The 20411-nt window shown below is 48.6% G+C and overlaps 4 protein-coding genes across 4 annotated transcripts; all 4 read right to left on the reverse strand.

The window, feature by feature from the left end:
* Window positions 1-1133: 1133 nt before the first annotated feature.
* Window positions 1134-3062, reverse strand: LOC109198624 (proteoglycan 4-like). Its single transcript, XM_019354025.2, has 4 exons — window positions 2758-3062; window positions 2276-2589; window positions 1553-2185; window positions 1134-1310 (listed from the first exon to the last, which is right to left on the reverse strand). The coding sequence occupies exons 1-4, from the start codon at window positions 3035-3037 to the stop codon at window positions 1134-1136; spliced, it is 1404 nt and encodes a 467-aa protein (XP_019209570.1). The 5' UTR covers window positions 3038-3062.
* A 1928-nt stretch (window positions 3063-4990) lies between these two features.
* Window positions 4991-7128, reverse strand: LOC112845136 (uncharacterized). The gene is made up of 2 exons (XM_025904686.1): window positions 5150-7128; window positions 4991-5069 (listed from the first exon to the last, which is right to left on the reverse strand). The coding sequence occupies exons 1-2, from the start codon at window positions 7102-7104 to the stop codon at window positions 5051-5053; spliced, it is 1974 nt and encodes a 657-aa protein (XP_025760471.1). The 5' UTR covers window positions 7105-7128; the 3' UTR covers window positions 4991-5050.
* Window positions 7129-7140: 12 nt separating this feature from the next.
* On the reverse strand, window positions 7141-14788 carry LOC109198625 (proteoglycan 4-like). Its single transcript, XM_025904687.1, has 2 exons — window positions 14296-14788; window positions 7141-8207 (listed from the first exon to the last, which is right to left on the reverse strand). The coding sequence occupies exons 1-2, from the start codon at window positions 14512-14514 to the stop codon at window positions 7155-7157; spliced, it is 1272 nt and encodes a 423-aa protein (XP_025760472.1). The 5' UTR covers window positions 14515-14788; the 3' UTR covers window positions 7141-7154.
* LOC109198626 (uncharacterized) lies at window positions 10516-12166 on the reverse strand. The gene is made up of 2 exons (XM_019354027.2): window positions 11167-12166; window positions 10516-11086 (listed from the first exon to the last, which is right to left on the reverse strand). Exons 1-2 carry the CDS (start codon window positions 12087-12089, stop codon window positions 11068-11070), a joined length of 942 nt encoding a protein of 313 aa, XP_019209572.1. The 5' UTR covers window positions 12090-12166; the 3' UTR covers window positions 10516-11067.
* Window positions 14789-20411: the final 5623 nt, after the last annotated feature.

Here is a 20411-nt window from a genome sequence, read left to right on the forward strand (position 1 = left end):
TCTCCCACTCTGCCATGAAGATATTTGCATATGCTGGGGCAAACTTTTTCCCCATGGCTGTCCCTTGATTTGTAAATAGAAGTCACCATTGAATTCAAAGTCGTTCCTTGTGAGATTTATTTCTAAAAGTTGTAGTAATTCTTTTTCTGGCCTTTTCTTATCCGGGTATCTTTGAAAGACTCTCTTAATGGAGTCAATGCCTTCACCAATGTCAATGTTTGTGTAAAGGCTGTCAATATCTATGGAAAACAGAAAAGAATCAATGGGGACTTCTATTTGCTTCACTTTATCCACAAAATCATATGTATCTTTAATATAGCTCGCATGTTTTGTGGATAAAGGAGTCAGGAAATAATCCAAGTACTCAGCTGTATAGTAAGTCTCACTATCACAGTCTGAGACGATTGGTCGTCCTGGGGGCACCTGAAAGGGGACACTCCATTTTGCCGGATCCTTGTGGATCTTAGGCATATAAAAGAGCCTTCCCCTTGGTTCAGCGGAGCCCAGCAAATAGTTCTTTTGTTTTAGGTTTATAAATTTCTTTTGGTGTAAGTTGTTAATGATTTTTTCCACCATTGGAATTGTTTCGTGGTAAATGGGTTTTTTTAATTTTAAATAATATGTTTTGTCGTTTAATTGTCTGTAGCCTTCCTCCAAATACTGGTCCCTGTCCAAAATTACAACTGCGCTTCCTTTGTCTGCCGGTTTTATAATAATTTGCTTGTTTTGTTTTAATTCTGTTAGAGCTTTTGTCTCTTCTACTGTCAAATTGGGTTTAACTCTGTCTACATGAAAGTGGTTTTGAAAATATTCATTATCTGTTTTGATCAAAGTAAGAATTTGGGGTGGGAGCTGAGCATTGGGCGGGGACCAGTATGATTTTGGAGTGAAGGGCTGAGATTGAGTCTCCTCTTTATCCCCATAAAAGGCAGCCAATTTGATCCTCCTATGGTACTGCTGAATGTCATATTTGCATTGTAATTGTAAATTTTTGTTGTAGCCCTTTGTGGGGATAAAAGTCAGGCCTCTATTCAGTAGGCTCCGCTGAGCAGTGGAAGGATGGAATTTTTTAGACAAGTTCATAACACCATCAACAACATGTAAATCACTTGACCCCTCCCGATGTGTCAGGCTTATGGGGACTCCCCATTTACATACATCTCCCAGTGTTGTAACATTGCCTCTGAGGTTCCATATGACCAGTGAATGTCATCCTCCTCTGTAGTGAAAATGTCTGAGGTGAGGGCTGGAATGTGATCCTTTAGTCCTGTAATGAAAGTGTTCAAGTACATCAAAGTGTCCTTTTCCACCTGAGGAAGAGCAGAAGAAAAGTTAATCTCAGGCACATAAATGTTAGCCTCAGGGAACTTCTGCCGGGCTACTTTCAGGGCCCTTTTCAGTTCCACCACTGGCATATTCTTGTCTCTCTGGGACCTGTTATTAATGCCAAAAGACAGGATTAGTTTTGTCACCGGTGTAGCAATAGTGGCTTTCTCCAGGAGGTACTCTGCATGCCACCATTTGGCTCCCGGGAAGCCATCGATCTGCAAACTGTCAGCTGCAAAGGGGGCAGTCTGCTAACATTAGAATCGCCGACGACGAGCCAGGGCTCTTTCACATGCAGGTGCCAGTCTCTCAATTTCCTGTGTGTGTTGGGATGTCTGGTCGGCGTCCGCACCTGCTGTCCCGGTGAGGCTGGTGAAGGAGGAAGAGATGATGAAGAAGATGATTCTTCCTCTGCTGCTTGAAGCTGAAGCCGGGTTTGCACACAGGAAGTGAGTCTGTCTAAGCCGCTGCGAGATGGTCCCGGGTGAGACACTGGTTGCGGTTTAGCCACTGTTAAAGTGTTAACCCGCTTTGTCTTTTTGGGGGTGACTTCCCCCTGTGTGAGGTCCAGTCCCTCAGTGTCCATCATTTCACCAGATTGTGGTGGTTGGGTGGAGGGAGAGCATGGCCGTTCCTGGGATGGCGTCTCTGGGATCGAGGCGGCGAATCTCAACACCCTCTGCTCCTTCGGTGTGGCCAGATTGGGCTCTGCTGGTTGTGAAGATTCTGGAGGGGAGGAAGGTGTCAGATCCCTCTCTTGCTCCTGCTCCATCTCAGAAGAAGGTGACCAGTCTCCAGCGACGTGGTCCGTCATCGTTGCCGTCGTTGTTTTGGATGTTGTGCGGGGTGCAGGTGGGCCCTGTATCTCATTAAAGAGTTCAATGGTGTCCTGCTGTATCCCTCTCACACCCCCTTGTGGCTGTCGTGTAGGTGCCCTGGTGGTGTTTACCTCCTCTGTTGAAGTGGCAGTCCCCAGGTCCCCCAGTTTGGCCACGATCTCAGCTCTGGCCTGTTCCAGAGAGTCAGGTTGGAGGCGGCGGCCCAGGTTCCTCTTGGCCCAGGATGTTGCTATCTCGAACGGGCCCTCCCAGTCCTGTTTAGAACACTCAGAGAGAGCCTTTAATTCCTCCTCTACGCTCTGAGTGTAATGTTGCCGGAGGATCACCATGGTTGTACGGGCCCAGTTTTTAGCGTTCTCCTCAATCTTATTTTGTGTGTGTTTGGTAGGGACGGCCGGTTTAATAACAGTCTTTAAATTGTGTGCTATTTTGTTAAAGAAGAGGATAAGTGTCACTAGTCACATTTTTCAAATGATGTACTGTCTTAATAAGTCTGTGAATAATGCGGACCTTTTTAGAAAAGTCCGGATCATCTGAAATTATTTTGTTAACAGGAGGTCCAGCTCGCTCAGCGCGAGTGCGTCTCACATACCGATTGTCCCGAGCCGTTCTCCGTTCGAATCGTCGGTCCCGTCCGGTCCGACTTCCTTGCCGGGCTGCATAGCGGTCTGTCGCCGGCTGTTCTCCCCTCCGGCTCCGCTGTGGTGCGTGGAAAAAGTCCGGCTCGTCGCTGCGGTGATCCTCTCCCACGGCCGCCGCATAGGTCCTCCGACCTTCTCGAGATGGGTAGCTGCTGCGTCGAGGTGGTCGGCGTACGTCCTCCTCAGCTCTCCAGCCGCGGTCTCCTCTCCAGCTCTCCTGGCGGGCTGCATAGCGGTCCGGTGCCGGACGGTCCCTCCCCCGGTTCCGCTGTGGTGCGTGGAAAAAGCCTGGCTGACCGTTGCGGTGTTCCTCTCTCACGACCGCCGCATAGGTCCTCCGACCTTCTCGAGATGGATGGCTGCTGCGCCGAGGTGGTCGGCGTGCGTCCTCGTCAGCTCCCCAGCCGCGATCTCCTCTCCAGCTCTCCTGGCGGGCTGCATAGCGGTCTGCTGCCGGCTGGTTTCTCCCCCGATTCCGCTGTGGTGCGTGGAAAAAGTCTGACTCACCGCTGCGGTGATCATCTCTCCTGATCGCCGTGTAGGTCCTCCGACCCTCTCGAGATGGATAGCTGCTTCGGCGAGGTGGTCTGCGTGCGATCTCCTCAGCTCTCCAGTCGCGGTCCCCTCTCCGGCCCCTGCGTCGCCGAACGAGGGTCCACTCTCCATCCGTAGCATATGTGGGCATGGTTATGCGTCCACTAATACCTTTAGCTCTCTCCACTGGTCCCACTCGACCGTGTGGGTGATGCTAGGCGGCTCTATGCTAACGGATAACTCGTATACTGATTTTGATCACTGAGCGGTTTATTGTTGCTCAAAGTTGATAAATCAATACAAAAATGAACTATATACATATAATACAAGCCAAAGTCGCGACGTTTCGGTTCTAACCGAACCTTCTTCAGGCTGGCTTGTGACAAAAGCAATAGTAACGATTTCACCAAGTGTCCGGAGCAGATTTCGTGCTGTCCGAATGGCGTCCATGAAAGTCTGCACAGGGTTGGACCACACTGCCCACAATGCTCAGGGTGGTCGCGTGCCTGTAACCAATCAGTGGTCCACGCAGTGTACAATTTAAAGGACGCTGTGGCATCAGGGCCGTAAACGGTCGCACGCGCAGGTGCTGCGTTCACGGACCTCGGGAGAACAGACTGTCAAGCGTCATATTGAAGAAAGTCTTTGCACTCAGTCTTTTAAACACAGAGGGTTGACTGCATTCAGCCACCCTAAAATATTGCACAGTTCAACTCTGTGGGGAGATTTTCTCACAAAGAGCAGTCCAAACTGTCTGATCATGAGGCGTTTGCCTACCAATAGTCCATCCAGTACAGTAGAATGTAACAGTTCATATATACAGTGTATAGTGTACAGTGCATAAAGTGTTTTAACGGTCCATCGTCCCAAATTAGAGGGGTTAGTGCAACCTGAAATTTACATAGGGGTTGAGGAACAGTCATAACAACAGCAGAGAACAGGCATGTAATGCATAAAATCCATACCGTCTTACATCATTGACCTCATGACCCCTGAACTTTATGCAGGTTACAGAGTTGCTATAATAGTGTGTGTTGTTTGTGTTGTCCTATAGAACATCACCATGAGGGGTCCCAGAGAACCCAAGCGGGCGGTCAGGCGGCACGGGCCGGTTAGGGGAAATCGAGTTTGGGAGCACGGTCCCCTGAAGGGGGGCCGGGCTCCGGTGCACAGACCATACCTGCGCCCATCTCAGGTCTCCAGAGACCCCCAGCGAAGCTCCAGGCGGGGTCCCATGGATGGGGTTGAAGAAGTGAGGGGTGAGGGGAGGAGGGGTAAAGAGGAGAGGGGGGAGGTTAAGGTTAGGGCCCATCACAGGGGTGGGGGTATGCCCAGTCCTCCTCTCCCACTAGGTGTCCGAGTGGTTAAGGTTAGGTCCGGAATTGGATTTTGTGTTCAGAAAGCAGAGTGGTTAAGGTTAGGGCCGGAGTCCAGTTTATTACAGGGGTCACTGAGGTTAGGGTTAGGGTCAGCTTCAGGGGCAGGATGTCCCCCAGTGAGTCATGAAAGGAGCTGAGATACCCAGTGCAAGTGACAATAATAACAATAATAATGATGACAATTAAGAGCAATGAAACATTAACTATATACAAACCGTGGGATCAATTTCTCCTGAAACCCTTTTCATTCAGGCCCTTTGGATAAACTGTATCCAGTTTGGCCATCCACATCCTCTCAGCTCTCCTCCTCTGCTGCGTTGTCCATCTCGAGTTAACCTGGATGGCCGTCACTGATACAGAGACCCATCCATGTAATAAAAAGTGTCTAACGAGGTGGGTGTGAGTGTTCTTTTTCTGTGTAATGTTGTACCTGTGTTGAGTGAATCTAGTCAGCAGCGTGTTTCCTGTTTCTCCCACATACTGCATTCCACACCTCTTACATGTAATCAGATATACACAATTTTTGGACCTCGGGGTTCCTTTGCACAATGACAGAAAAACATCACCATTGGAATGGCTGCGCACCAACCTGCGATGCTGGAAAAATTGCCCCTGATCTCTGCGCCTAGGCACAGAGGGAGGCGAGATTTGGGCTCTGATGAGGAGATCACCTAGATTCTTATGTCTCCTGAAGGCAGCAATTACCCTGTGGTTGTGAAGTGTCTGTACATTCTGAGCCAGACTCTGGAAATTGTTCTTAATAGCCCTGACTAGTTTGCAGGTGCAAGGAGCATATGTAATGACCACTGGAAGCAGAGGGGAAACATCAATTGGTTTTGTATGCAGAAAGGACTTAAAGCACCTCCTTAGGAAGGACCAACAGTACCCCCTAGTGGAGAGAGCAGAGAACAGGGTCTTAACAGCCGCTCCAAAATCAGACTTTTGTGTACAAATTTTGTGGAACCTTAACAGTTGGGATTTGACTATTCCCGCAAATGTGTGTTTAGGATGAAAGCTGGTTTTAAATAGCAGGGCATGAGTGTCCGTGGGTTTGAAAAAGACCTTTATATCCAATTTACGGTCATTAATGAAATTTGGGCCCTTGAAGGTGGTCGTGTCCAGAAAATCAATAGAGGTCTTACTAATGGTCGACTTAAGCTTAATAGAGGCATTGTGGTCATTTAAGGTCTTAAGAAACATCTCAAAATCCTGCTCAGAATGTGGCCAGACACCCCATATGTCATCCAGGAAGCGATAATAATACAGAGGCTTCTTGGTGCATTTATCTAACGCAGCAGTCTCCCACTCTGCCATGAAGATATTTGCATATGCTGGGGCAAACTTTTTCCCCATGGCTGTCCCCTTGATTTGTAAATAGAAGTCACCATTGAATTCAAAGTCGTTCCTTGTGAGATTTATTTCTAAAAGTTGTAGTAATTCTTTTTCTGGCCTTTTCTTATCCGGGTATCTTTGAAAGACTCTCTTAATGGAGTCAATGCCTTCACCAATGTCAATGTTTGTGTAAAGGCTGTCAATATCTATGGAAAACAGAAAAGAATCAATGGGGACTTCTATTTGCTTCACTTTATCCACAAAATCATATGTATCTTTAATATAGCTCGCATGTTTTGTGGATAAAGGAGTCAGGAAATAATCCAAGTACTCAGCTGTATAGTAAGTCTCACTATCACAGTCTGAGACGATTGGTCGTCCTGGGGGCACCTGAAAGGGGACACTCCATTTTGCCGGATCCTTGTGGATCTTAGGCAGCATATAAAAGAGCCTTCCCCTTGGTTCAGCGGAGCCCAGCAAATAGTTCTTTTGTTTTAGGTTTATAAATTTCTTTTGGTGTAAGTTGTTAATGATTTTTTCCACCATTGGAATTGTTTCGTGGTAAATGGGTTTTTTTAATTTTAAATAATATGTTTTGTCGTTTAATTGTCTGTAGCCTTCCTCCAAATACTGGTCCCTGTCCAAAATTACAACTGCGCTTCCTTTGTCTGCCGGTTTTATAATAATTTGCTTGTTTTGTTTTAATTCTGTTAGAGCTTTTGTCTCTTCTACTGTCAAATTGGGTTTAACTCTGTCTACATGAAAGTGGTTTTGAAAATATTCATTATCTGTTTTGATCAAAGTAAGAATTTGGGGTGGGAGCTGAGCATTGGGCGGGGACCAGTATGATTTTGGAGTGAAGGGCTGAGATTGAGTCTCCTCTTTATCCCCATAAAAGGCAGCCAATTTGATCCTCCTATGGTACTGCTGAATGTCATATTTGCATTGTAATTGTAAATTTTTGTTGTAGCCCTTTGTGGGGATAAAAGTCAGGCCTCTATTCAGTAGGCTCCGCTGAGCAGTGGAAGGATGGAATTTTTTAGACAAGTTCATAACACCATCAACAACATGTAAATCACTTGACCCCTCCCGATGTGTCAGGCTTATGGGGACTCCCCATTTACATACATCTCCCAGTGTTGTAACATTGCCTCTGAGGTTCCATATGACCAGTGAATGTCATCCTCCTCTGTAGTGAAAATGTCTGAGGTGAGGGCTGGAATGTGATCCTTTAGTCCTGTAATGAAAGTGTTCAAGTACATCAAAGTGTCCTTTTCCACCTGAGGAAGAGCAGAAGAAAAGTTAATCTCAGGCACATAAATGTTAGCCTCAGGGAACTTCTGCCGGGCTACTTTCAGGGCCCTTTTCAGTTCCACCACTGGCATATTCTTGTCTCTCTGGGACCTGTTATTAATGCCAAAAGACAGGATTAGTTTTGTCACCGGTGTAGCAATAGTGGCTTTCTCCAGGAGGTACTCTGCATGCCACCATTTGGCTCCCGGGAAGCCATCGATCTGCAAACTGTCAGCTGCAAAGGGGGGCAGTCTGCTAACATTAGAATCGCCGACGACGAGCCAGGGCTCTTTCACATGCAGGTGCCAGTCTCTCAATTTCCTGTGTGTGTTGGGATGTCTGGTCGGCGTCCGCACCTGCTGTCCCGGTGAGGCTGGTGAAGGAGGAAGAGATGATGAAGAAGATGATTCTTCCTCTGCTGCTTGAAGCTGAAGCCGGGTTTGCACACAGGAAGTGAGTCTGTCTAAGCCGCTGCGAGATGGTCCCGGGTGAGACACTGGTTGCGGTTTAGCCACTGTTAAAGTGTTAACCCGCTTTGTCTTTTTGGGGGTGACTTCCCCCTGTGTGAGGTCCAGTCCCTCAGTGTCCATCATTTCACCAGATTGTGGTGGTTGGGTGGAGGGAGAGCATGGCCGTTCCTGGGATGGCGTCTCTGGGATCGAGGCGGCGAATCTCAACACCCTCTGCTCCTTCGGTGTGGCCAGATTGGGCTCTGCTGGTTGTGAAGATTCTGGAGGGGAGGAAGGTGTCAGATCCCTCTCTTGCTCCTGCTCCATCTCAGAAGAAGGTGACCAGTCTCCAGCGACGTGGTCCGTCATCGTTGCCGTCGTTGTTTTGGATGTTGTGCGGGGTGCAGGTGGGCCCTGTATCTCATTAAAGAGTTCAATGGTGTCCTGCTGTATCCCTCTCACACCCCCTTGTGGCTGTCGTGTAGGTGCCCTGGTGGTGTTTACCTCCTCTGTTGAAGTGGCAGTCCCAGGTCCCCAGTTTGGCCACGATCTCAGCTCTGGCCTGTTCCAGAGAGTCAGGTTGGAGGCGGCGGCCCAGGTTCCTCTTGGCCCAGGATGTTGCTATCTCGAACGGGCCCTCCCAGTCCTGTTTAGAACACTCAGAGAGAGCCTTTAATTCCTCCTCTACGCTCTGAGTGTAATGTTGCCGGAGGATCACCATGGTTGTACGGGCCCAGTTTTTAGCGTTCTCCTCAATCTTATTTTGTGTGTGTTTGGTAGGGACGGCCGGTTTAATAACAGTCTTTAAATTGTGTGCTATTTTGTTTAAAGAAGGAGGATAAGTGTCACTAGTCACATTTTTCAAATGATGTACTGTCTTAATAAGTCTGTGAATAATGCGGACCTTTTTAGAAAAGTCCGGATCATCTGAAATTATTTTGTTAACAGGAGGTCCAGCTCGCTCAGCGCGAGTGCGTCTCACATACCGATTGTCCCGAGCCGTTCTCCGTTCGAATCGTCGGTCCCGTCCGGTCCGACTTCCTTGCCGGGCTGCATAGCGGTCTGTCGCCGGCTGTTCTCCCCTCCGGCTCCGCTGTGGTGCGTGGAAAAAGTCCGGCTCGTCGCTGCGGTGATCCTCTCCCACGGCCGCCGCATAGGTCCTCCGACCTTCTCGAGATGGGTAGCTGCTGCGTCGAGGTGGTCGGCGTACGTCCTCCTCAGCTCTCCAGCCGCGGTCTCCTCTCCAGCTCTCCTGGCGGGCTGCATAGCGGTCCGGTGCCGGACGGTCCCTCCCCCCCGCTGTGGTGCGTGGAAAAAGCCTGGCTGACCGTTGCGGTGTTCCTCTCTCACGACCGCCGCATAGGTCCTCCGACCTTCTCGAGATGGATGGCTGCTGCGCCGAGGTGGTCGGCGTGCGTCCTCGTCAGCTCCCCAGCCGCGATCTCCTCTCCAGCTCTCCTGGCGGGCTGCATAGCGGTCTGCTGCCGGCTGGTTTCTCCCCCGATTCCGCTGTGGTGCGTGGAAAAAGTCTGACTCACCGCTGCGGTGATCATCTCTCCTGATCGCCGTGTAGGTCCTCCGACCCTCTCGAGATGGATAGCTGCTTCGGCGAGGTGGTCTGCGTGCGATCTCCTCAGCTCTCCAGTCGCGGTCCCCTCTCCGGCCCCTGCGTCGCCGAACGAGGGTCCACTCTCCATCCGTAGCATATGTGGGCATGGTTATGCGTCCACTAATACCTTTAGCTCTCTCCACTGGTCCCACTCGACCGTGTGGGTGATGCTAGGCGGCTCTATGCTAACGGATAACTCGTATACTGATTTTGATCACTGAGCGGTTTATTGTTGCTCAAAGTTGATAAATCAATACAAAAATGAACTATATACATATAATACAAGCCAAAGTCGCGACGTTTCGGTTCTAACCGAACCTTCTTCAGGCTGGCTTGTGACAAAAGCAATAGTAACGATTTCACCAAGTGTCCGGAGCAGATTTCGTGCTGTCCGAATGGCGTCCATGAAAGTCTGCACAGGGTTGGACCACACTGCCCACAATGCTCAGGGTGGTCGCGTGCCTGTAACCAATCAGTGGTCCACGCAGTGTACAATTTAAAGGACGCTGTGGCATCAGGGCCGTAAACGGTCGCACGCGCAGGTGCTGCGTTCACGGACCTCGGGAGAACAGACTGTCAAGCGTCATATTGAAGAAAGTCTTTGCACTCAGTCTTTTAAACACAGAGGGTTGACTGCATTCAGCCACCCTAAAATATTGCACAGTTCAACTCTGTGGGGAGATTTTCTCACAAAGAGCAGTCCAAACTGTCTGATCATGAGGCGTTTGCCTACCAATAGTCCATCCAGTACAGTAGAATGTAACAGTTCATATATACAGTGTATAGTGTACAGTGCATAAAGTGTTTTAACGGTCCATCGTCCCAAATTAGAGGGGTTAGTGCAACCTGAAATTTACATAGGGGTTGAGGAACAGTCATAACAACAGCAGAGAACAGGCATGTAATGCATAAAATCCATACCGTCTTACATCATTGACCTCATGACCCCTGAACTTTATGCAGGTTACAGAGTTGCTATAATAGTGTGTGTTGTTTGTGTTGTCCTATAGAACATCACCATGAGGGGTCCCAGAGAACCCAAGCGGGCGGTCAGGCGGCACGGGCCGGTTAGGGGAAATCGAGTTTGGGAGCACGGTCCCCTGAAGGGGGCCGGGCTCCGGTGCACAGACCATACCTGCGCCCATCTCAGGTCTCCAGAGACCCCCAGCGAAGCTCCAGGCGGGGTCCCATGGATGGGGTTGAAGAAGTGAGGGGTGAGGGGAGGAGGGGTAAAGAGGAGAGGGGGGAGGTTAAGGTTAGGGCCCATCACAGGGGTGGGGGTATGCCCAGTCCTCCTCTCCCACTAGGTGTCCGAGTGGTTAAGGTTAGGTCCGGAATTGGATTTTGTGTTCAGAAAGCAGAGTGGTTAAGGTTAGGGCCGGAGTCCAGTTTATTACAGGGGTCACTGAGGTTAGGGTTAGGGTCAGCTTCAGGGGCAGGATGTCCCCCAGTGAGTCATGAAAGGAGCTGAGATACCCAGTGCAAGTGACAATAATAACAATAATAATGATGACAATTAAGAGCAATGAAACATTAACTATATACAAACCGTGGGATCAATTTCTCCTGAAACCCTTTTCATTCAGGCCCTTTGGATAAACTGTATCCAGTTTGGCCATCCACATCCTCTCAGCTCTCCTCCTCTGCTGCGTTGTCCATCTCGAGTTAACCTGGATGGCCGTCACTGATACAGAGACCCATCCATGTAATAAAAAGTGTCTAACGAGGTGGGTGTGAGTGTTCTTTTTCTGTGTAATGTTGTACCTGTGTTGAGTGAATCTAGTCAGCAGCGTGTTTCCTGTTTCTCCCACATACTGCATTCCACACCTCTTACATGTAATCAGATATACACAATTTTTGGACCTCGGGGTTCCTTTGCACAATGACAGAAAAACATCACCATTGGAATGGCTGCGCACCAACCTGCGATGCTGGAAAAATTGCCCCTGATCTCTGCGCCTAGGCACAGAGGGAGGCGAGATTTGGGCTCTGATGAGGAGATCACCTAGATTCTTATGTCTCCTGAAGGCAGCAATTACCCTGTGGTTGTGAAGTGTCTGTACATTCTGAGCCAGACTCTGGAAATTGTTCTTAATAGCCCTGACTAGTTTGCAGGTGCAAGGAGCATATGTAATGACCACTGGAAGCAGAGGGGAAACATCAATTGGTTTTGTATGCAGAAAGGACTTAAAGCACCTCCTTAGGAAGGACCAACAGTACCCCCTAGTGGAGAGAGCAGAGAACAGGGTCTTAACAGCCGCTCCAAAATCAGACTTTTGTGTACAAATTTTGTGGAACCTTAACAGTTGGGATTTGACTATTCCCGCAAATGTGTGTTTAGGATGAAAGCTGGTTTTAAATAGCAGGGCATGAGTGTCCGTGGGTTTGAAAAAGACCTTTATATCCAATTTACGGTCATTAATGAAATTTGGGCCCTTGAAGGTGGTCGTGTCCAGAAAATCAATAGAGGTCTTACTAATGGTCGACTTAAGCTTAATAGAGGCATTGTGGTCATTTAAGGTCTTAAGAAACATCTCAAAATCCTGCTCAGAATGTGGCCAGACACCCCATATGTCATCCAGGAAGCGATAATAATACAGAGGCTTCTTGGTGCATTTATCTAACGCAGCAGTCTCCCACTCTGCCATGAAGATATTTGCATATGCTGGGGCAAACTTTTTCCCCATGGCTGTCCCCTTGATTTGTAAATAGAAGTCACCATTGAATTCAAAGTCGTTCCTTGTGAGATTTATTTCTAAAAGTTGTAGTAATTCTTTTCTGGCCTTTTCTTATCCGGGTATCTTTGAAAGACTCTCTTAATGGAGTCAATGCCTTCACCAATGTCAATGTTTGTGTAAAGGCTGTCAATATCTATGGAAAACAGAAAAGAATCAATGGGGACTTCTATTTGCTTCACTTTATCCACAAAATCATATGTATCTTTAATATAGCTCGCATGTTTTGTGGATAAAGGAGTCAGGAAATAATCCAAGTACTCAGCTGTATAGTAAGTCTCACTATCACAGTCTGAGACGATTGGTCGTCCTGGGGGCACCTGAAAGGGGACACTCCATTTTGCCGGATCCTTGTGGATCTTAGGCAGCATATAAAAGAGCCTTCCCCTTGGTTCAGCGGAGCCCAGCAAATAGTTCTTTTGTTTTAGGTTTATAAATTTCTTTTGGTGTAAGTTGTTAATGATTTTTTCCACCATTGGAATTGTTTCGTGGTAAATGGGTTTTTTTAATTTTAAATTATGTTTTGTCGTTTAATTGTCTGTAGCCTTCCTCCAAATACTGGTCCCTGTCCAAAATTACAACTGCGCTTCCTTTGTCTGCCGGTTTTATAATAATTTGCTTGTTTTGTTTTAATTCTGTTAGAGCTTTTGTCTCTTCTACTGTCAAATTGGGTTTAACTCTGTCTACATGAAAGTGGTTTTGAAATATTCATTATCTGTTTTGATCAAAGTAAGAATTTGGGGTGGGAGCTGAGCATTGGGCGGGGACCAGTATGATTTTGGAGTGAAGGGCTGAGATTGAGTCTCCTCTTTATCCCCATAAAAGGCAGCCAATTTGATCCTCCTATGGTACTGCTGAATGTCATATTTGCATTGTAATTGTAAATTTTTGTTGTAGCCCTTTGTGGGATAAAAGTCAGGCCTCTATTCAGTAGGCTCCGCTGAGCAGTGGAAGGATGGAATTTTTAGACAAGTTCATAACACCATCAACAACATGTAAATCACTTGACCCCTCCCGATGTGTCAGGCTTATGGGGACTCCCCATTTACATACATCTCCCAGTGTTGTAACATTGCCTCTGAGGTTCCATATGATGAATGTCATCCTCCTCTGTAGTGAAAATGTCTGAGGTGAGGGCTGGAATGTGATCCTTTAGTCCTGTAATGAAAGTGTTCAAGTACATCAAAGTGTCCTTTTCCACCTGAGGAAGAGCAGAAGAAAAGTTAATCTCAGGCACATAAATGTTAGCCTCAGGGAACTTCTGCCGGGCTACTTTCAGGGCCCTTTTCAGTTCCACCACTGGCATATTCTTGTCTCTCTGGGACCTGTTATTAATGCCAAAAGACAGGATTAGTTTTGTCACCGGTGTAGCAATAGTGGCTTTCTCCAGGAGGTACTCTGCATGCCACCATTTGGCTCCCGGGAAGCCATCGATCTGCAAACTGTCAGCTGCAAAGGGGGCAGTCTGCTAACATTAGAATCGCCGACGACGAGCCAGGGCTCTTTCACATGCAGGTGCCAGTCTCTCAATTTCCTGTGTGTGTTGGGATGTCTGGTCGGCGTCCGCACCTGCTGTCCCGGTGAGGCTGGTGAAGGAGGAAGATGATGAAGAAGATGATTCTTCCTCTGCTGCTTGAAGCTGAAGCCGGGTTTGCACACAGGAAGTGAGTCTGTCTAAGCCGCTGCGAGATGGTCCCGGGTGAGACACTGGTTGCGGTTTAGCCACTGTTAAAGTGTTAACCCGCTTTGTCTTTTGGGGTGACTTCCCCCTGTGTGAGGTCCAGTCCCTCAGTGTCCATCATTTCACCAGATTGTGGTGGTTGGGTGGAGGGAGAGCATGGCCGTTCCTGGGATGGCGTCTCTGGGATCGAGGCGGCGAATCTCAACACCCTCTGCTCCTTCGGTGTGGCCAGATTGGGCTCTGCTGGTTGTGAAGATTCTGGAGGGAGGAAGGTGTCAGATCCCTCTCTTGCTCCTGCTCCATCTCAGAAGAAGGTGACCAGTCTCCAGCGACGTGGTCCGTCATCGTTGCCGTCGTTGTTTTGGATGTTGTGCGGGGCAGGTGGGCCCTGTATCTCATTAAAGAGTTCAATGGTGTCCTGCTGTATCCCTCTCACACCCCTTGTGGCTGTCGTGTAGGTGCCCTGGTGGTGTTTACCTCCTCTGTTGAAGTGGCAGTCCCCAGGTCCCCCAGTTTGGCCACGATCTCAGCTCTGGCCTGTTCCAGAGAGTCAGGTTGGAGGCGGCGGCCCAGGTTCCTCTTGGCCCAGGATGTTGCTATCTCGAACGGGCCCTCCCAGTCCTGTTTAGAACACTCAGAGAGAGCCTTTAATTCCTCCTCTACGCTCTGAGTGTAATGTTGCCGGAGGATCACCATGGTTGTACGGGCCCAGTTTTAGCGTTCTCCTCAATCTTATTTTGTGTGTGTTTGGTAGGGACGGCCGGTTTAATAACAGTCTTTAAATTGTGTGCTATTTTGTTTAAAGAAGGAGGATAAGTGTCACTAGTCACATTTTTCAAATGATGTACTGTCTTAATAAGTCTGTGAATAATGCGGACCTTTTTAGAAAAGTCCGGATCATCTGAAATTATTTTGTTAACAGGAGGTCCAGCTCGCTCAGCGCGAGTGCGTCTCACATACCGATTGTCCCGAGCCGTTCTCGAATCGTCGGTCCCGTCCGGTCCGACTTCCTTGCCGGGCTGCATAGCGGTCTGTCGCCGGCTGTTCTCCCCTCCGGCTCCGCTGTGGTGCGTGGAAAAAGTCCGGCTCGTCGCTGCGGTGATCCTCTCCCACGGCCGCCGCATAGGTCCTCCGACCTTCTCGAGATGGGTAGCTGCTGCGTCGAGGTGGTCGGCGTACGTCCTCCTCAGCTCTCCAGCCGCGGTCTCCTCTCCAGCTCTCCTGGCGGGCTGCATAGCGGTCCGGTGCCGGACGGTCCCTCCCCGGTTCCGCTGTGGTGCGTGGAAAAAGCCTGGCTGACCGTTGCGGTGTTCCTCTCTCACGACCGCCGCATAGGTCCTCCGACCTTCTCGAGATGGATGGCTGCGCCGAGGTGGTCGGCGTGCGTCCTCGTCAGCTCCCCAGCCGCGATCTCCTCTCCAGCTCTCCTGGCGGGCTGCATAGCGGTCTGCTGCCGGCTGGTTTCTCCCCCGATTCCGCTGTGGTGCGTGGAAAAAGTCTGACTCACCGCTGCGGTGATCATCTCTCCTGATCGCCGTGTAGGTCCTCCGACCCTCTCGAGATGGATAGCTGCTTCGGCGAGGTGGTCTGCGTGCGATCTCCTCAGCTCTCCAGTCGCGGTCCCTCTCCGGCCCCTGCGTCGCCGAACGAGGGTCCACTCTCCATCCGTAGCATATGTGGGCATGGTTATGCGTCCACTAATACCTTTAGCTCTCTCCACTGGTCCCACTCGACCGTGTGGGTGATGCTAGGCGGCTCTATGCTAACGGATAACTCGTATACTGATTTTGATCACTGAGCGGTTTATTGTTGCTCAAAGTTGATAAATCAATACAAAAATGAACTATATATAATACAAGCCAAAGTCGCGACGTTTCGGTTCTAACCGAACCTTCTTCAGGCTGGCTTGTGACAAAAGCAATAGTAACGATTTCACCAAGTGTCCGGAGCAGATTTCGTGCTGTCCGAATGGCGTCCATGAAAGTCTGCACAGGGTTGGACCACACTGCCACAATGCTCAGGGTGGTCGCGTGCCTGTAACCAATCAGTGGTCCACGCAGTGTACAATTTAAAGGACGCTGTGCATCAGGGCCGTAAACGGTCGCACGCGCAGGTGCTGCGTTCACGGACCTCGGAGAACAGACTGTCAAGCGTCATATTGAAGAAAGTCTTTGCACTCAGTCTTTTAAACACAGAGGGTTGACTGCATTCAGCCACCCTAAATATTGCACAGTTCAACTCTGTGGGGAGATTTTCTCACAAAGAGCAGTCCAAACTGTCTGATCATGAGGCGTTTGCCTACCAATAGTCCATCCAGTACAGTAGAATGTAACAGTTCATATATACAGTGTATAGTGTACAGTGCATAAAGTGTTTTAACGGTCCATCGTCCCAAATTAGAGGGTTAGTGCAACCTGAAATTTACATAGGGGAGGAACAGTCATAACAACAGCAGAGAACAGGCATGTAATGCATAAAATCCATACCGTCTTACATCATTGACCTCATGACCCTGAACTTTATGCAGGTTACAGAGTTGCTATAATAGTGTGTGTTGTTTGTGTTGTCCTATAGAACATCACCATGAGGGTCCCAGAGAACCCAAGCGGGCGGTCAGGCGGCACGGGCCGGTTAGGGAAATCGAGTTTGGAGCACGGTCCCTGAAGGGGGGCCGGGCTCCGGTGCACAGACCATACCTGCGCCCATCTCAGGTCTCCAGAGACCCCCGAAGCTCCAGGCGGGGTCCCATGGATGGGGTTGAAGAAGTGAGGGGTGAGGGGAGGAGGGTAAAGAGGAGAGGGGGAGGTTAAGGTTAGGGCCCATCACAGGGGTGGGGTATGCCCAGTCCTCCTCCACTAGGTGTCCGAGTGGTTAAGGTTAGGTCCGGAATTGGATTTTGTGTTCAGAAAGCAGAGTGGTTAAGGTTAGGGCCGGAGTCCAGTTTATTACAGGGGTCACTGAGGTTAGGGTTAGGGTCAGCTTCAGGGGCAGGATGTCCCCCAGTGAGTCATGAAAGGAGCTGAGATACCCAGTGCAAGTGACAATAATAACAATAATAATGATGACAATTAAGAGCAATGAAACATTAACTATATACAAACCGTGGATCAATTTCTCCTGAAACCCTTTTCATTCAGGCCCTTTGGATAAACTGTATCCAGTTGGCCATCCACATCCTCTCAGCTCTCCTCCTCTGCTGCGTTGTCCATCTCGAGTTAACCTGGATGGCCGTCACTGATACAGAGACCCATCCATGTAATAAAAAGTGTCTAACGAGGTGGGTGTGAGTGTTCTTTTTCTGTGTAATGTTGTACCTGTGTTGAGTGAATCTAGTCAGCAGCGTGTTTCCTGTTTCTCCCACATACTGCATTCCACACCTCTTACATGTAATCAGATATACACAATTTTTGGACCTCGGGTTCCTTTGCACAATGACAGAAAAACATCACCATTGGAATGGCTGCGCACCAACCTGCGATGGAAAAATTGCCCTGATCTCTGCGCCTAGGCACAGAGGGAGGCGAGATTTGGGCTCTGATGAGGAGATCACCTAGATTCTTATGTCTCCTGAAGGCAGCAATTACCTGTGGTTGTGAAGTGTCTGTACATTCTGAGCCAGACTCTGGAAATTGTTCTTATAGCCCTGACTAGTTTGCAGGTGCAAGGAGCATATGTAATGACCACTGGAAGCAGAGGGAAACATCAATTGGTTTTGTATGCAGAAGGACTTAAAGCACCTCCTTAGGAAGGACCAACAGTACCCCCTAGTGGAGAAGAGAGAACAGGGTCTTAACAGCCGCTCCAAAATCAGACTTTTGTGTACAAATTTTGTGGAACCTTAACAGTTGGGATTTGACTATTCCCGCAAATGTGTTTTAGGATGAAAGCTGGTTTTAAATAGCAGGGCATGAGTGTCCGTGGGTTTGAAAAAGACCTTTATCCAATTTACGGTCATTAATGAAATTTGGGCCCTTGAAGGTGGTCGTGTCCAGAAAATCAATAGAGGTCTTACTAATGGTCGACTTAAGCTTAATAGAGGCATTGTGGTCATTTAAGGTCTTAAGAAACATCTCAAAATCCTGCTCAGAATGTGGCCAGACACCCCATATGTCATCCAGGAAGCGATAATAATACAGAGGCTTCTTGGTGCATTTATCTAACGCAGCAGTCTCCACTCTGCCATGAAGATATTTGCATATGCTGGGGCAAACTTTTCCCATGGCTGTCCCTTGATTTGTAAATAGAAGTCACCATTGAATTCAAAGTCGTTCCTTGTGAGATTTATTTCTAAAAGTTGTAGTAATTCTTTTTCTGGCCTTTTCTTATCCGGGTATCTTTGAAAGACTCTCTTAAGGAGTCAATGCCTTCACCAATGTCAATGTTTGTGTAAAGGCTGTCAATATCTATGGAAAACAGAAAAGAATCAATGGGACTTCTATTTGCTTCACTATCCACAAATCATATTACTTTAATATAGCTCGCATGTTTGTGGATAAAGGTCAGGAAATAATCCAAGTACTCAGCTGTATAGTAAGTCTCACTATCACAGTCTGAGACGATTGGTCGTCCTGGGGGCACCTGAAAGGAACTCCATTTTGCGGATCCTTGTGGATCTTAGGCAGCATTAAAGAGCCTTCCCCTTGGTTCAGCGGAGCCCAGCAAATAGTTCTTTTGTTTTAGGTTTATAAATTTCTTTTGGTGTAAGTTGTTAATGATTTTTCCACCATTGGAATTGTTTCGTGGTAAATGGGTTTTTTTTAATTTTAAATAATATGTTTTGTCGTTTAATTGTCTGTAGCCTTCCTCCAAATACTGGTCCCTGTCCAAAATTACAACTGCGCTTCCTTTGTCTGCCGGTTTTATAATAATTTGCTTGTTTGTTTTAATTCTGTTAGAGCTTTTGTCTTTTACTGTCAAATTGGGTTAACTCTGTCTACATGAAAGTGGTTTTGAAATATTCATTATCTGTTTTGATCAAAGTAAGAATTTGGGGTGGGAGCTGAGCATTGGCGGGGACCAGTATGATTTTGGAGTGAAGGGCTGAGATTGAGTCTCCTCTTTATCCCCATAAAAGGCAGCCAATTTGATCCTCCTATGGTACTGCTGAATGTCATTTGCATTGTAATTGTAAATTTGTTGTAGCCCGTGGGGATAAAAGTCAGCCTCTATTCAGTAGGCTCCGCTGAGCAGTGGAAGGATGGAATTTTTTAGACAAGTTCATAACACCATCAACAACATGTAAATCACTTGACCCTCCCGATGTGTCAGGCTTATGGGACTCCCCATTTACATACATCTCCCATGTTGTAACATTGCCTCTGAGTTCCATATGACCAGTGAATGTCATTCCTCTGTAGTGAAAATGTCTGAGGTGAGGCTGGAATGTGATCCTTTAGTCCTGTAATGAAATGTTCAAGTACATCAAAGTGTCCTTTTCACCTGAGGAAGAGCAGAAGAAAAGTTATCTCAGGCACATAAATGTTAGCCTCAGGGAACTTCTGCGGGCTACTTCAGGGCCCTTTTCAGTTCCACCACTGGCATATTCTTGTCTCTCTGGACCTGTTATTAATGCCAAAGACAGGATTAGTTTTGTCACCGGTGCAATAGTGGCTTTCTCCAGGAGGTACTGCATGCCACCATTTGGCTCCCGGGAAGCCATCGATCTGCAAACTGTCAGCTGCAAAGGGGGGCAGTCTGCTAACATTAGAATCGCCGACGACGAGCCAGGGCTCTTTCACATGCAGGTGCCAGTCTCTCATTTCCTGTGTGTGTTGGGATGTCTGGTCGGCGTCCGCACCTGCTGTCCCGGTGAGGCTGGTGAAGGAGGAAGAGATGATGAAGAAGATGATTCTTCCTCTGCTGCTTGAAGCTGAGCCGGGTTTGCACACAGGAAGTGAGTCTGTCTAAGCCGCTGCGAGATGGTCCCGGGTGAGACACTGGTTGCGGTTTAGCCACTGTTAAAGTGTTAACCCGCTTTGTCTTTTTGGGGGTGACTTCCCCTGTGTGAGGTCCAGTCCCTCAGTGTCCATCATTTCACCAGATTGTGGGTTGGGTGGAGGGAGAGCATGGCCGTTCTGGGATGGCGTCTCTGGGATCGAGGCGGCGAATCTCAACACCCTCTGCTCCTTCGGTGTGGCCAGATTGGCTCTGCGGTTGTGAAGATTCTGGAGGGGAGGAAGGTGTCAATCCTCTCTTGCTCCTGCTCCATCTCAGAGAAGGTGACCAGTCTCCAGCGACGTGGTCCGTCATCGTTGCCGTCGTTGTTTGGGATGTTGTGCGGGGTGCAGGTGGGCCCTGTATCTCATTAAAGTTCAATGGGTCCTGCTGTATCCTCTCACACCCCTTGTGGCGTCGTGTAGGTGCCCTGGTGGTGTTTACCTCCTGTTGAAGTGGCAGTCCCCAGGTCCCCCAGTTTGGCCACGATCTCAGCTCTGGCCTGTTCCAGAGAGTCAGGTTGGAGGCGGCGGCCCAGGTTCCTCTTGGCCAGGATGTTGCTATCTCGACGGGCCCTCCAGTCCTGTTTAGAACACTCAGAGAGAGCCTTTAATTCCTCCTTACGCTCTGAGTGTAATGTTGCCGAGGATCACCATGGT

Source organism: Oreochromis niloticus, unplaced genomic scaffold (genome assembly GCF_001858045.2).
Source record: "Oreochromis niloticus isolate F11D_XX unplaced genomic scaffold, O_niloticus_UMD_NMBU tig00003362_pilon, whole genome shotgun sequence".
NCBI classification, from domain to species: Eukaryota; Metazoa; Chordata; class Actinopteri; order Cichliformes; family Cichlidae; genus Oreochromis; species Oreochromis niloticus.

Bases quoted from the DNA above. Each gene is read 5' to 3' on its own strand.
- LOC109198624 (XM_019354025.2), bottom strand. From the start codon at position 3,037: ATGCAGCCCGCCAGGAGAGCTGGAGAGGAGACCGCGGCTGGAGAGCTG. The intron at 2,590-2,757 runs GTATGTGAGACG...TTAACAAAATAG, and splicing joins AGAACGGCTCGGGACAATCG to CACACAATTTAAAGACTGTT. The intron at 1,311-1,552 runs GTTTGCAGATCG...GCTCTTCCTCAG, and splicing joins TGCCCCCTTTGCAGCTGACA to GTGGAAAAGGACACTTTGAT.
- LOC112845136 (XM_025904686.1), bottom strand. From the start codon at position 7,104: ATGAACTTGTCTAAAAAATTCCATCCTTCCACTGCTCAGCGGAGCCTA.
- LOC109198626 (XM_019354027.2), bottom strand. From the start codon at position 12,089: ATGGGGAAAAAGTTTGCCCCAGCATATGCAAATATCTTCATGGCAGAG.
- LOC109198625 (XM_025904687.1), bottom strand. From the start codon at position 14,514: ATGGTGATCCTCCGGCAACATTACACTCAGAGCGTAGAGGAGGAATTA. The intron at 8,208-14,295 runs GTAAACACCACC...AATGAGATACAG, and splicing joins CTGCCACTTCAACAGAGGAG to GGCCCACCTGCACCCCGCAC.